A 15,981-nucleotide genomic window follows, 5' to 3' on the forward strand; every position below is an offset into this window, starting at 1 on the left:
GAAAAGAAAAAATGTGGATCCTTTTTTCTGTGTCCTTTACCTCCCGTTGAAGATAAACGATAATAAATAAGAAGAGGCCGATCTTGCTGACGCACGTGTCCCGGTGACGGTGCTGGTCCAGGAGGTGCTGCGTTTAATCAACGTGAGGGATCTGTCAGCACTCTATTTCAGGAAAATGAAACAGGTTTACGGTAAGCAAGGTCTCTCAGGGTGGGGCGGGGTGGGCAGAAAAGTGTGTCTTGCGTGTATGAGAGAGAGAGAGAGAGAGAGAGAGAGAGAGAGAGAGAGAGAGAGAGAGAGAGAGAGAGAGAGAGAGAGAGAGAGAGAGAGAGAGAGAGAGAGAGAGAGAGAGAGAGAGAGAGAGAGAGAGAGAGAGAGAGAGAGAACGGCTATGCAACAGTGAGGGAATGAGGAAATGAAAAGGAAAACAGAGAGAGAGAGAGAGAGAGAGAGAGGATGTGTGTGTGAGAAGAGTGAGAAAAACAAGCATGTTTGGGTTTCTCTCTCTCTCTCTCTTGCTCTTTCCATCTCTCTCTCTCTCTCTCTCTCTCTGTCTCTCTCTCACACACATACACACACACTGTGACAGAGAAAGCCTCCTTATGCAGATGGTTAAACAGCCCTCCCTCCTTCTCTCTCTCCCTCCTTCTCTCCCTCCCTCCTCTCTCTCTACTTTGCTCTGCTCCCCTCTGCCTCTTTGCCTATTGACATGGTAATGGGTACAAATTGATGAAGACATTTCAGTCACTCGCTGACAAGTCCGTGACACAATGCACAAAGACTTCACCACCCACCACAACCATTAATCACACCCTACTTTACACATGCACACACACACACACACACACACACACACACACACACACACACACACACACACACACACACACACACACACACACACACACACACATCCCACTGTTCAAGGCTGTGTTTAATCAGCTAATTCTCAGCCTGTGCCTGACACATTGTCCATTGGCCAGATCGCCATGGCAAGCGAGCGTAATCTCATCATCTCCTGGCCTTGATCAAAGCTAATGTTGTCCTGATCCACCAATTAGGGCCAATCAAAACACCGCCTCAATGAGCTTGCTGACTACTGTTTCTTGAGCCATCAAGGGTGGAAGCTTAGTGTGTGTGTGTGTGTGTGTGTGTGTGTGTGTGTGTGTGTGTGTGTGTGTGTGTGTGTGTGTGTGTGTGTGTGTGTGTGTGTGTGTGTGTGTGTGTGTGTGTGTGTGTGTGTGTGTGTGTGTGTGTGTGTGTGTGTGTGTGTGTGTGTGTGTGTGTGTGTGTGTGTGTGCATAAAAATGTACAAACGTGTACAAATGTGTGTGTTTGTACAAATGCTACAGAAACATGCCCACAACGCGGATTTGGTTGTAGATGTGGTGGTACATGTATAGTTTCAAGCTTGGATTGAGGGATTGAGTGTTTGCTTTTTTCTACCCTGGAATGTCAATGAATCCTGGTGTTGAAACAGACCGAGGAACGAAGTATTGATAAAGAAATCCCAAAGATGTTAAATCAAGCACTATGAAACTGGAGCTCATAGCATAGGCCTGCTAATGGTCTCACTAAATTAAGTAGCTCTCCCCTCCACCTTCTATGATCACCCAATATCGTTTTGCACACAAAACACTTGGATATGTAGATTTATTAGCATGTTCACCCCGGGTTTATTGGCAAGCCACTTACAGCGGGTCCAAAGGAAATAAAAATATATTGATTCCACCCTAAAATAGTTACCGTTAAGGCACCTACAACACACTTTCATTTAATCACTCAGAGCTATAGATGTAAAGTGTCTCCTGACCCACGTATATATATGGAGATAAAGTACTCACCTTTGAGGGGCGACGTGGATGAAAAGCAGTAACAAATCAATCCGATCAATGCAATCATCTAACGGCATTGTGACACCTGCAGTGACTAAAAGAGGTTTTCCTGATCAGGTTGGGTCGATATGCAATGGCTATGGCTACATGCTCAGTAACTTACACCCTGTAGACAGAAATCTTTGGTAAACTGAGCTTTGTGTGAACGCAAGGTCTTTCATTTTGGACAGTTCCATCTAAGTATATATACTTATTTGATCCCGTGAGGGAAATTTGGTCTCTGCATTTTTGAGGGGGAGCAGCTTCACAGAAGAGAACTTCTGACTGCAAATTTGAGGAAAAGTTGGTAAACCACCCTTCTTACCTAATTTGAAGGTGCTGATTCTGAATATTTTGTTTACCAAGCTCAATTCTGAGTTTTAAGCCGCATAATCAGCATTTTAACATAAAATAGCGATTGTTTTCCCTAAATTGGATTGATTTTAAAAGTAATCACTAAAACCAAATAAAATTGTTCTCTAAATACATGTTTGAGCATTAAAGAAGCCATACTATAGTTTGTTAACATATTTAAAGGGAACATGATTACAGTTTACATGTAATAAACTCGGAAATTCTAATCAAAACACAACCATATTTTTATTGCTAACATAGTGAGTCACTCATGTGGTGTTTAATGCATTTCATCACAATAACAAGTTGCACTTCTAGTAACACTGGATTTGGTATGTGTGCTTGCCTCCATACTAGAGCTTGATAATGTGCTCTTCTAATATGCCATTGAGCAGCATCACTTGTTGGTGGTCGAGCCTCCGATCCTCGACATCTAGAAAACAGAGTGGCTCTGGTATAGTGTTGTCACGATACCAAAATTATGACTTTGATACAATACCTGCCATAAATATCTTGATACTCGATACTGAAACGATATCCAAATCCTAAAATATCTGGAAAAGAAAGGACGCAGGCCTCCTCCAAGTGTATTGAGTCATTTGTGTTGAATTTGGTGCACTTTTGGTCAATTCTGGGTTTTAAACTTCTAAACTTCCTACATAATTATTATTTTTGTAGTCAGTAAAATAGTAGTTTGTGTGTAATTAATTCCTTTATTGTTTGTTATAGCTCATTTATATTGTGTGGTGTTTTGGCAATAAATTACCTTTAAATAGCCAAAGTAGGCTAGATCAAGGTCAGTGTTCAAATTACTGCATGCAAATCACTTATTTCTATGCAGAAGAGCCTAATCTTTAGGCCATCTGATGTAGGCTACCTAGGCCTTCCCGTGTTTATGGGATTTCTTTGACAGTTGCAAAGGGAAAAAAGTGAAGATAGTCTTCTTTGCTCCCAGTGTAATTTAATAAGTATGTTTCAACCACTCAGGTCTTAATCAGATAGGCCTACACCATTATCTGTTGCAATATCTGTGTGCATTCCTACATTAGGTCTATTTCTTATCATTTGCTACCACATAACAAATACCAAATAACAATACAAAAGTTTCTTACAAACTTTCCTGCATACTTCTTAAATGTGCTGCAGTCAGATGGGTGTCCTAAAGACATAACTAGATCTTGAGCATCTATTATCAGTGTTGAAAGAGCAGTTTTTGCAGTGATCACTACTGGACATTCCACATTGCTAGACAGCACTTGAGTGAGGATAGACTTATTTCCACTTCACAAATAACCATCGCTATCTGCAATAGCTACAGTACAGGGACATTAATCAGTTCATAGCTGAGGATTTGTCCTAGGTCCACTTCCCTTTCAGCATCATATAATGATGCACTGGAGAATGTTTCTTTTTGTTGCACTATCAAGGATATCGTGTCTAATTATTTTGCAAATAATGCAATCTCCATAGCACTCTTCCTCACTCCTCAAACATGCACACTCCTCCATTTTTCTGCATGGCTGGAATTTGAATGATAGGAAAGAGCACCAGTGAGATGTTTTAAATAGGCAAGCACAGTTGCCGTTACAGTAAAACAAAAATACAGTGTAAATCCTCTGTAAAGACTGACAACTGTTCATAATAGTTAGTGACAAAGTACTTTCTACAGAAAAATGAGCAGTCACCTACTATTCTATCAATTTATTATCAAGGAATCTATTTTGTTTCTAAACGTCATACTGAATTTTAGCTATTATTTCAATGTATATTTTAGTTTTAACTTATTTTCATTTGCTACTTAAGGGTCATTGGGGTAATTCCTGTCCTGTCCTACAACATATCTGATACATAAAGAGTATATTAATGCCTTATTTTTTGCAATTCCTATGATATCTGATGGCAAAACCAAAAAGTATGTGAATTATGCTAATTATGCTTATTAGCAAACTTAAAAATCAAAATTTAACTTGGTAAACAAAATATTTGAATTCAGCACCCTCAAATTGTGTGAAATAGGCCCTTTACCGACTTGCTCAAATTTGCCAACAGGACTTTTTCTGAACGTTTGTTAGACTTGTAGTCAAGACCGCCTAAACCGAGACCAAGACACTACCAAGACCAGAGGGTATCAAGACCGAGACCAAGACGAGACCAAGGCCAAGACAGACTGAGTCAAGACCAAGAAAAAAGTCGAGACGAGACCGAGACCAAGACCGAGACCAAAAAAAAAAAAAAAAACAGCTAGCGAGCTAGTGTTGACCAAAGTCCTTTTAGGCATGTCCCTCCACTCGGCGGTCATATTGCAACGCTTTTTGGGTACTCATCGGGCATCCTAATCAGCAGAAATGCGCGTGCGCAAGGCTTCACCACACCAACCGTGCTCCAGTGTCGAGTTCACAACACATGATTGGCACAATGTCTGCACAACACAGCACATAATTGGCTCAAAGTAGTCAACTCACACCACATGATTCGCTCAATGTATACACAATGTCGACATTTTGGCGAGGAAGGGGTGGGATATGTGTAGACAACATTGCAAACTAGCCCCATGCATTTCTATGGAGGATTTTTTGAGTGCTGTGTCTCCACATTAGAAAGTCTCTGGTGTTACACCATAACTTGCATCAATTGAATAAGAGCAGCATACTGGGGCAGGGTTCTCAAGTTTTGAGCTCAGCTTGGAGTGAGATTGGGGGGGGGGGGGGGGGGTGCACTCACTCACTAATTATAAAAAAAAATTGGAAAGAAGCATTAACCCTTTGAGACCTTGAATTTGTCATTGTAATCTATACATCCTATATCTTGTTTTTGTCTGGGAAAGTATAATGCATAGCCTATGTCTCTTATGTCAGCCTTATCAAGGGAAACCATTTGTTTTTTTATGTCACCAGGAAGCATGTCAGTAGAAATAACTTTTCATATTTAGGTGGGATAGATTGGAATCTTGAAATATAATAATCGTGGCGCTGGGATATTCTATGGCTCACCAATTTACGAGATGTAGGCCTATATGTACTGAGTGAGACAAATATTTTATTTATTAGGCTAATTGCTTTATTCACTTGAGTAGCCTATATTGTCACTGAATCATTAGACTAAGCATGTGCATGCCGAAACCGAGGACAGCAAGTTCATTATACATTATGGTGGTTGGCAGGTCATTGTCTGCAGCAGTCCTGTATGTTTAGAAAAAAATGTAGGCCTATGTGTAGCATACTCGCTCAAATTGATAACACTTTCATTCATTGTTGACATGGTCCATGGAGGATCAGATGGGTGTCCCGGGACCTGATGAACACGGCGCTAAAAAGCACAAACGAGTGCGAAAGTTGCAGCCGTGACGACAGGGAAAGTGCAGGCAGCCACGAGAGTGATTGGTCGTGTAAAATGAACGTTGCTGATGTCTGGCTTACACAAAGCTATAACGACACAATCATTAGGTTTTCTTAATGACCGACAGTTTAGTTTAGTTTATAGATAAGAAATAATTTTGCCATAAAGTAGGCTAGGCCAAATGTTCGTGAAAAGGCTTGTAAAGTACCATAAGTAGGCTGGTTTACCAAATGACAGACAGTTGAATTTCTGAATAAAAAGAATGTTGGTGCAGTTTTGAAATCTTAAACGTGTAACCCCACACAAGCATAACGTGGTTGTAGGGAGGGGATGTGCTATTTTGGAATTTTACCCGGATACAACGAATAGCCTACTATTTTTTGATTGGATGTCGGTGGCTATTTATTTTTTTGATTTTGCTGGTGAGTGGTGCGCTAGTTCTGAACCCTGCGAGAAATCCTCTCGTATCCCTGCGCCTCCTCTAATAATTATGCAGATACCTTGACATCCCTAGTAATATTTCTGCGTGAGAAATGCAAGGTGTGGTGTGTGAGCGTGTGAACTTGTTGAATTGCGTGAGACTTGAGAACCCTGCTGGTGTAAGAGGTTCAGTCCCAGTTTAAATTAAATTTAAGAAGGTATTATTTCAACTACAGACAGAACAATGCAGAGACAGACCATGTCATGAATGTGTGTGACTGTGAGCTCACTCACTGTAAATGTTTTCGTAGACTGGGTGAGATAAACTATGTAGGCTATAGCAATTGCATGACAATGATGAGAGAGAGAGACTTTGCAAAACTTGCATTTTGCAGAATGCTTCTTTCTTGCCCCTGGACTGCAAATTTCTTTATGTTCCGTGAATGCAAATTTAAGGATGGCGGAATTCGCTGACGCTTATTACTAGGTCTGACTGAGACTGACAGCTACGACGTAAACCTAACGTTTCGCGCTGGCTACAATTGCGTCTTTTGATTGGATGAGCGCCAGTTTCTTAATCACAACAAAATACATGTATGTCATTGATTGGTTGCATTTGAAAGGTTGCATTTGAAGGGCGTGAAAGGCGAAATAATTTAATGTTGCATTATCGAATGTTATGTTTTGTATCATGGACATATTTGTTGCAAATCTCCTGACCACTATGTCGACCCGAGACCGCAAGACCAAGACAATGAGACCAAGACAAGACCGAGGGATCCGAGACCAAGACAAGACCAAGACCAAAGACGGTCGAGACTGTGACAAGACCGAGACCACGTAAAAGTGGTCTCGAGACCGGTCTCGAGACATCCAACTCTAACGTTTGTTAGCTATCTGCTCTCCCTCTATTTATCCCAATCCGTGAATTAGTGAAACACACTCAGCACACAGTGAACACACAGTGAGGTGAAGCACACACTAATCCCAGCGCAGTGAGCTGCCTGCTACAGCGGCGCTCGGGGAGCAGTGAGGGGTTAGATGCCTTGCTCAAGGGCACTTCAGCCATGCCTACTGGTCAGGGTTCGAACCGGCAACCCTCCAGTTACAATTCCGAAGCGCTAACCAGCCAGTGGAGGGCCATGGCAGGATTTATTTTTTTGAGATCATTTACCAATTCCCCCGCAATATTTTTATGTTCCCTCATTATAGTTTTGCGTTCCTTTGTTATCCCTCTGACTTCATGAGGGAATGCAAAAATTATTGCGAGGGAACGCAAAAGCATGGTGAAGGAAAGCAATAAGCTGAAAAAATAAATTACCACCTTGTCCCTTTGTGGCTACCGTAGTAGGCCTACCAATTAGCTTACCAATAAAATGTTAAATGTAAAAAAAAACAGCCTGCAACAGATGAATTCCCTTAACTGCACATAAGAGTCCGCCACCGCCCCCCCCCCCACACACACACACACACAAAAGGAAATGGTGGGAATTTATTCTTATTGAGAAGGGATTTTTTTAAACTCCTGCTGACTCTCCTCATAACAGTTTTGCATTCCCTCATGTGTTCCCTCAATGTTTTTACGTTCTCTCATAATAAGTTTAGCATTCCCTCGCGAGTGCAAGAGTATTAAGAGGGAATGCAAAAGTATTACGACTACGAGGGAACGTAAAACTATTGCGAGCCTCTGCAAAATGAGCTAACTATACAATTCCACCTCTAAAGAATAATTCCCACCATATGGAAAACATAAATTCCCACCTCAATAACAATAAACTCCCTCCAGCTATGTTTGGGGACTCAACAGGTAAACGATATTCGTCAAAATATTCTAATAAATCGGCAGAATTTCCCTCAGATTCAGCGCATGATCAGTGTGAAACAATTCCTTGCTTCACCTGCCATCTCATCGTGTTTGTGTGGTTAGCTCTGACAGAGGCAGTGACATCATCGCCGGTCCAGCCAGTTGCTCACTTATTTAAGTGTTGGCAAGTTGCTTAAATAGGGGGTTATTTTATTTCCTCGTTTATTAATCACGCAAAGGTCTTAGTGATAGACTGCCACGCTTACCAAACCCTGCTGACATGTATGAAACGCACGGAGCGTTGCCTGATGTTAGATCCCTACTGCTGTGATTTAGTAGCGACCTGGCAACTCGGCCCAATCAAAGGCACTCAACGCTGACCTGTAATGCCGCGCTAATTAAATAACTCCAAAACTGATTAATTATCAGATCAATAACTAACAGGGGTAGTTTATGGTAGGCACTCGATTTATTACGCTAACTAAGAAAAAATAAACAGGCGCACGTATGGCGCTGGAAATCACACATGTGGCTGTCGACTGACACACATGCACACACACACGCACGTACGCATTAGCAACGGGGTGTGATGAATCCGCAGAGATTCACTGCATTAAAATAATTAACTGAAGGTGAGAGTGACACTGCGTTTCCTGGTTTACTAGTTTGTGTTTATCGGCGAGGTTTATGAATACCTCACCTTCTCCGTCTCGCTACACAACTATGAGCTGTTGTTGTAATCTACCTGCACATTCCAAACCCAATGGCAACAGACAACCTGCAAAAAAAGAACACGTAGGACTAAGTAAAATATTGTAGCTTTTATACCGTTGTACAGTAGTTGTCTTCGCTGTCAACTTGCGCAATCAATTCACACAGACAGCAGTCATTCCGGACTGCCCAGTGTCCCGAGAAATCTGTATTCTACACGATACCGCCACCATGTGGTATGATTGTGGATTGTAGAGATTCAAATTACCAAACCTATTTTCGGGACAGCGTGTGAAGTGGACTTAATGAAATCATCCCTGCCCACTCCTGCGCAGCTGTCATTTTTGATCAAAGTAGTTAAATATGAAACCACTGCAGAACGTTTCACTTTGTGCACCTGTGCTGGTGCTGTGAAACCACTCTCCTCTGCCCTACATCAGTAAAATGAGTTGGCCTACATGAATCACAAGGAAGAACCAGCAACAACAATATTTTATTGATAGGCATGTGCCCCATAACATTTATTTGTTGAAAAATACATATGAAAATATTTATACTTAAAATATTTAAGTATGCCCAGCGACCCAAAGGGAAAGATATATCCTTGAAGAACATTCTAGTACTCCTCATACTCCTCGTCCTCCTCAAAGGAGTCGATGCCCACCTCCTCGTAATCCTTCTCCAGGGCGGCCATGTCTTCTCTGGCCTCGGAGAACTCGCCCTCCTCCATGCCCTCCCCCACATACCAGTGCACGAAGGCGCGCTTGGCGTACATCAGGTCGAACTTGTGGTCCAGACGGGCCCAGGCCTCGGCGATGGCGGTGGTGTTGCTCAGCATGCACACGGCCCTCTGCACCTTGGCCAGGTCACCACCGGGCACCACAGTGGGGGGCTGGTAGTTGATGCCCACCTTGAAGCCAGTGGGGCACCAGTCCACGAACTGGATGCTTCTTTTGGTCTTGATGGCAGCGATGGCCACGTTGACGTCTTTGGGCACCACGTCGCCACGGTACAGCAGACAGCAGGCCATGTATTTGCCGTGACGAGGGTCACACTTCACCATCTGGTTTTGAGGCTCGAAGCAGGCGTTGGTGATCTCAGCCACAGACAGCTGCTCGTGGTAGGCCTTCTCAGCAGAGATGACGGGAGCATAGGTGGCCAGAGGGAAGTGGATACGAGGGTAGGGCACCAAGTTGGTCTGGAACTCCGTCAGGTCCACATTCAGGGCTCCGTCAAACCTGAGGGAGGCCGTTATGGAGGAGACGATCTGGCTAATAAGACGGTTGAGGTTGGTGTATGATGGACGCTCGATATCGAGGTTCCTACGGCAGATGTCGTAGATGGCCTCATTGTCCACCATGAAGGCACAGTCAGAGTGCTCCAGGGTGGTGTGGGTGGTCAGGATGGAGTTGTAGGGCTCCACCACTGCAGTGGACACCTGGGGAGCTGGATAAATAGCGAACTCCAGCTTGGACTTCTTGCCGTAGTCGACGGAGAGACGCTCCATCAGCAGGGAGGTGAAACCAGAGCCGGTGCCCCCACCAAAGCTGTGGAACACCAGGAAGCCCTGGAGACCCGTGCACTGGTCAGTCTAGTGAAAAAAAAACAGATTTTTATTTACTGCACTGAAAATTGACTCACATACCAATGACATTTTGAGGTAAAAGGGCGCTATGGGAACATTAACATTTTGAAAGCAGTTTGAAGACATTTAAACAATGAGTTTCTTATTCTGAAGAACAAATCATGACCTTTTTGTTCCCCTACCAGTTTGCGTATGCGGTCCAACACCGAGTCGATGACCTCTTTGCCGATGGTGTAGTGCCCGCGGGCGTAGTTGTTGGCAGCGTCCTCCTTGCCAGAGATGAGCTGCTCAGGATGGAAGAGCTGGCGATAGGTACCTGTCCGCACCTCATCTAAGGAAGTAAATGAACAAATGACTTTACTGCAATGCTCTGGTCAGCAGCACTTTCTAATGCCTGATTATAAGTAGGGAGAAAGGTACGAAGCATATGAAGTTGGACAAATTTGATTCATCTTATAAGAAGATTATCTCTTTATAAACTACATAGCCTACATGACTTAAAACTTATCAGTTCTAAGAACAATTTTAATAACCAAATACTATGAGTTTGTAAGAAGTCTTACAGACATCTCTTTGTAGCATTTTTTTTCTATTTTTAAATATTTGTTTTCTCCATTTCAGATGAAAACCTATTTTGACTATTTGACCTAGGAATATTGTAGATTTCAGCACCTTGAAACGACCCCATCCCCATCCAATATCTCTACAGATACGCATGGCAAAACTGATGCTCTGTGATGCTTACCGATAACAGTGGGCTCCAGATCCACAAAGATGGCTCGGGGCACGTATTTCCCCGAGCCAGTCTCGCTGAAGAAGGTGGTGAAGGAGTCGTCGTGGCCCCCTCCCCCAGACGTGCGGGTGGGCATGGTCCCGTCCGGCTGGATGCCGTGCTCCAGACAGTACAGCTCCCAGCAGGTGTTGCCCATCTGGACACCCGCCTGGCCTACGTGGATGGATATACACTCACGCTACAGAGAGAGAGAGAGAGAGAGAGAGAGAGGAGAGAGAGAGAGCGAGAGAGAGAGAGAGAGAGAAAGAGAGAGAGAGAGAGGAGAGAGAGAATGATTGAGAGAGAGAGAAGGAACAAGAGACTTGTCTTAAACCCTTTTTCAGATTAGATGCAAATTAATATTACTGTTTACTGGAGTAGAGGCTCCATCTAGAGGTTGTTGCATTAATGGTTATGACAGGATACTCTTTTTTTCAGTTCAGGTTGATTTTTTTCAGATAACTCATAACACATAGCTATGTTTATTTCAGTTGTTTGGTATTTATTGGTCTTACCAGTCTATGTGTGACTTTATGTTATATAGTGTGTGTGTGTGTGTGTGTGTGTGTATGTGTCTCTCTCTGTGTGTGTGTGTGTGTGTGTGTGTGTGTGTGTGTGTGTGTGTGTTTGAATGTCTGAGTGGGCTCCTATGTTCCATTTACAAGCCCTGAGACTGTTTACTTAAAATCACACTGAACTCACACACACAGAAATACACAGACAAACTGGTGCTGGCTGGAATGGCCCCAGATGTGTTCCAGATGTTTCAATTCATATTTCTGCCCTTTTTGACGCAGCTTTGACATTTACACTCTGCAAATGCTGACAGAAATGGATGGCGTAGATCCCGTGGTACACATGGGGCATGGGTGTTACAGAGTAAATACTGAACTAGTATCGTTTCAAGGCAACCCATATGTTAGGTACGCGTTTGGTAAATACTGAACTAGTATCCTTTCAAGGCAACCCATACAGTAGGTACGCGTTTGGTAAATACTGAACTAGTATCCTTTCAAGGCAACCCATATGTTAGGTACGCGTTTGGTAAATACTGAACTAGTATCCTTTCAAGGCAACCCATACAGTAGGTACGCGTTTGGTAAATACTGAACTAGTATCGTTTCAAGGCAACCCATACAGTAGGTAAGCGTTTGGTAAATACTGAACTAGTATTGTTTCAAGGCAACCCATACAGTAGGTACGCGTTTGGTAAATACTGAACTAGTATCGTTTCAAGGCAACCCATACAGTAGGTACGCGTTTGGTAAATACTGAACTAGTATTGTTTCAAGGCAACCCATACAGTAGGTACGCGTTTGGTAAATACTGAACTAGTATCGTTTCAAGGCAACCCATACAGTAGGTACGCGTTTGGTAAATGCCATCTGGCCGTGGTTTCTCGTGTGACAGTCAAAACTATAGTGATAAGTGTTGAAAGTATGGTGTCTCAGACTACTGTGTTGTGTAAGTTACTGTTATCTTCAAAAATGTCAAAACAGAAACTATTTCCAGATACAGAAAGAGGAACACTTCCCTGGGTCCCTTCTCTTGCAGTAAAACTAAAGGGTGCTCAGCAAAATGGGTCTCTTGGTCATCAATGAAAAAAGAACAAAACAATTGAGGCACTATATGAAGTCAGTATTAAATAAAAGCTTTTGATTTATTATTATTAGTACTAGTTCTGCTTTCCTAAAGAAACTCAGTACATACTGGATATTTCATCATTAGCCTCATTAGACTATAGTGACATCGCAACAAGCACACACACATGCACTGACTACAGCAGTGGATCTGAAGAAGGCCTTCACTTCTCGGTGACCTCGAGAAACAGATCTATGTGAAAAATCGCCAGAATTCTCCTTTAAGTTCATCACCAGAGGTCAGGTCAGCACCTCGTTAATAGTGTTTTGGTGTGCGCTACTCTTGGCCCACTCTGTAGTACACAGCTCCAAGCGTGGCCCTGGTCTGTGGCTGGTGTTGGTTTGGCTCCTGTTTGAGATGACTGTGTGAGATCTGTGTTCCTGGTCTTGCTGTGAGCCTGGTTTTGACAGTTATCATGTCACAACTGGGTGTACATTTCCACTACATTACACCATCCCTCTCTCATGAGTTATCAACAAACAGTGACTACGTGTCCCAACAGGTCTGTCAAGTGATGATGCAGTGCACACACATCATCAGGTGTCCCTTCCATGCTGCGCTAAGCTCTTATTCAGTCTCAAACATGCTGTATGCTATTACAAAACACTTGCCATAGGGGACAAAACACCGGGATCAGACTCATGACACTATTGGCCCCTAAAGACATAACTTTTTTTTTTTCAAATTAAATGCCTTCCACATAGGTACTATTTATATCAGTAACTGACTAATTACAGGATTAAAAACAGGATTATAACATCTTAGAAGTTATGCCCCCCCCCCCCCCCCCCCATGTGTTTATGTGTGTACAACGTCAAATAGACTTTTCTGGAGCCTATTTTCTTGTTCCAGATCTATTGGGGTCAGTTTCATGGGATAGCCCCTGTGTCTCTTTCACAGTTACTCTAAACGTGGAGCCCGCGTGTCTGACTGGCAGGTTTGTAATGGACATGCTAGACACTGAGCTATTTATACCCCTAAAACCCCCCTGCTGCCCAGCTCATGTGTCAAGACCTGTTCAAGAAAGGCCCAAACATCCATATGAACTAGACACCCGATATACAGGTCAGTCTGTGCAGGGCACTCTCACTTACGGGATCAAGATTGTAGGCCTATATATATTAGGAGATGATTTTCAAATTGTTTTCACAAAATAATTTGCATGTGGTTAGGTTACAGTCATGCAGGAATAATGCAATAGCAGTGCCCACGTATGTGTGCTGACAAACATACTGTGGATAATTTGCTCTGAATTATGACACATGAGCATTAAGCAATGGCCTACTAGGAGTTGGCAGCAACATTAGTGGACAGGCCAGCTTTTAAAGAGAGTTTCTCAGAGTTTTATCCAACTCTGCTCAACACATTTCAAGAGTTGACTTATTTTGTCTACTTGATGGAGGACTATATTCCCCATTTTCCTCTATAAAATAGTTAAATCTTGGGAAAAGATGGAAAGTCGTGGAGTGAGTCGAAGAGACACACCTTAAAACTGAACTCATTGGCACATAGAAGCAGGAGTTGCCAAACCAGTGTCGACGCCTCTCCCTCTTCCTAGTCTTCTGCTGCTATGTTGGCTGAAATGGACACTGTTGCACTTACTGTTACATTCTGGCACTTTTTTAATTGCAGACGTTTGTAACCTATTTCAAGTGGTAAAAAGGTGTTCTTAAATAAAACGCACGGCCACTCAGTTCAAACTGTAGGCAGATAATGTCGGTATTTTGAAAGATAATGTGCATAGGTTGGAGAGTAGCCTACCAATAGGCTGCCTCGATAACTCGTAGGCTACAGAAAGGCCTAACTGTTTTTCTATAGGCTACTCTGTATCAACCAAAGCCTATAACGCTCCATGGTGAAACCGTTCCATTAAAACCTAAGCCGAAATGTTAGTCGATAGTGAAAAGGAAACTTACCATGTTGACTGTTCACCGGGGGAATATGAAAAGGAAAATATGTGTTAATAATAAAGGCTGAGCGAGCCTAAAAATCTCTCACAGTGTCCGTCAAGGTGGTCTCTGTAAGAGAGTAATGGAAAAATTGAGCCAAAAAAACTATTTATATTCTTCAGGGCGGGGCTGTGTGCTTTCTGACACTGCAGTAGCAGCGAGTGGGCGTGAGCGCGGTTACCGACAGGGTTGTGCGAGCAGGTAGGCACAAAGTCGTCACCATATGCGAAGAATATGACCTTAGTATGTCTTAGTTTGTGCTGAAGTTCATCAATAAAAGCAATTGAATTCGAAGTCTAACCCATGCGTACTCACGGTCCAACTGTAGTTTAATTTGAATTAGTATAGGCCTACACCTCTGCCTAGCAAGGCACAAGCGTTTAACCTATATTCATCTCTTTCTGTCTCTATTCTCTATTATGCAGTAGGCCAGCGGTTCCCAAACTTTTCCCCCCGCGTACCACCGCCTACATTCCGACTCGGCTCGCGTACCCCCACCATCCGACACATAAACACATAAAAACGTAACGAATTCTATAACCCCCCCCCCCCCCGCGCGTTGACAATATTTGTCCGTTTCCCGGTTTTAGGTGTGTGCATTTGGTCAGTTAAAAAGTTACATCCACATACAATATCTCAATATCTTATAATAGGCCTACAACAACGCCTGACAAGGATGTATTCGTTTGGACAACATATATATACAGCCTAGAAAAGGCTAAACTTAGGCTACCTTTAGTTTGTTAAATGTAAAGCCTAGCTTAATGTTACCTTTCTTGCCCATCTGAAATAACTCCTAGCTTTGCTCCTTCCCTCCTTTCTGTTTTTGTTGTTTTCAAAAACCTGTTATATCCGCGAAACTTTCCCCCCACGGACCATCCAACGCATTCAAAAGTAACGCATTCTATTAGCTATGCAGGCGTCATGTTTAATAAGCTGCCCTTTTTTTGATGAACACATACGGAGTTTATAAATGATATCCTTTAATTTCATGTTTCCATATCATTATGACCTGATTCGAAATTGTGTATTTATTCATGAATTAATAACAAAAGATTTAAAATGTTAATTTTACACCTGTCCGCCATAGCCCTTTTCATCTCGCGTACCCCCTAGAAGCAGCTCGCGTACCACCGGGGGTACGCGTACCACAGTTTGGGAATCCCTGCAGTAGGCTAACGTGTTCTTCTTGTTCTCTGCTGATCTTTAAAACCAGACCTGTCCATAAGACAATACAGTGGACTTGATAGGCTGCTAACAACAATGGATGCTTCTAATCAGTGTTGTAATGTAACAGAGTACAAATACTTCGTTACTGTACATAAGTAGAAATTCACATATCTGTAGCCTACTTTACTTCGCTATTAAATTTATGTCAACTTTCACTTTTACTCCACTACATTTCCTAGATAAAATGTATAGGCTACTTTTACTCCGTTATATTTCCACTAAGCATCTTCGTTAGGCTACTCGTTACTAAAACATAAAATTAGAAGAAATGTGTGCGACTGCAATAAGGGAGGTTTGGCGAATCA

At 42.7% G+C, this 15,981-nt stretch overlaps 1 protein-coding gene across 1 annotated transcript; it reads right to left on the bottom strand.

The window, feature by feature from the left end:
• Nucleotides 1-8,973: 8,973 nt before the first annotated feature.
• LOC143100889 (tubulin alpha chain-like) lies at nucleotides 8,974-14,540 on the bottom strand. Its single transcript, XM_076264461.1, has 4 exons — nucleotides 14,414-14,540; nucleotides 10,830-11,055; nucleotides 10,267-10,415; nucleotides 8,974-10,090 (listed from the first exon to the last, which is right to left on the bottom strand). The coding sequence occupies exons 1-4, from the start codon at nucleotides 14,414-14,416 to the stop codon at nucleotides 9,116-9,118; spliced, it is 1,353 nt and encodes a 450-aa protein (XP_076120576.1). The 5' UTR covers nucleotides 14,417-14,540; the 3' UTR covers nucleotides 8,974-9,115.
• Between the last annotated feature and the right edge of the window lie 1,441 nt (nucleotides 14,541-15,981).

Source organism: Alosa pseudoharengus, unplaced genomic scaffold (genome assembly GCF_046254945.1).
Source record: "Alosa pseudoharengus isolate Yale_2024_CS ecotype anadromous, Long Island Sound unplaced genomic scaffold, YU_APseudo_1.1 YU_APseudo_1.1_scf_3, whole genome shotgun sequence".
Taxonomy (NCBI): domain Eukaryota; kingdom Metazoa; phylum Chordata; class Actinopteri; order Clupeiformes; family Clupeidae; genus Alosa; species Alosa pseudoharengus.

Excerpts from the sequence above, each read along its gene's own strand:
- LOC143100889 (XM_076264461.1), bottom strand. Across the intron at positions 10,416-10,829 it reads TCTGGAGCCCACTGTTATCG|ATGAGGTGCGGACAGGTACC; the intron begins GTAAGCATCACA and ends TTACTTCCTTAG. Across the intron at positions 10,091-10,266 it reads TGGACCGCATACGCAAACTG|ACTGACCAGTGCACGGGTCT; the intron begins GTAGGGGAACAA and ends TTTTTTCACTAG.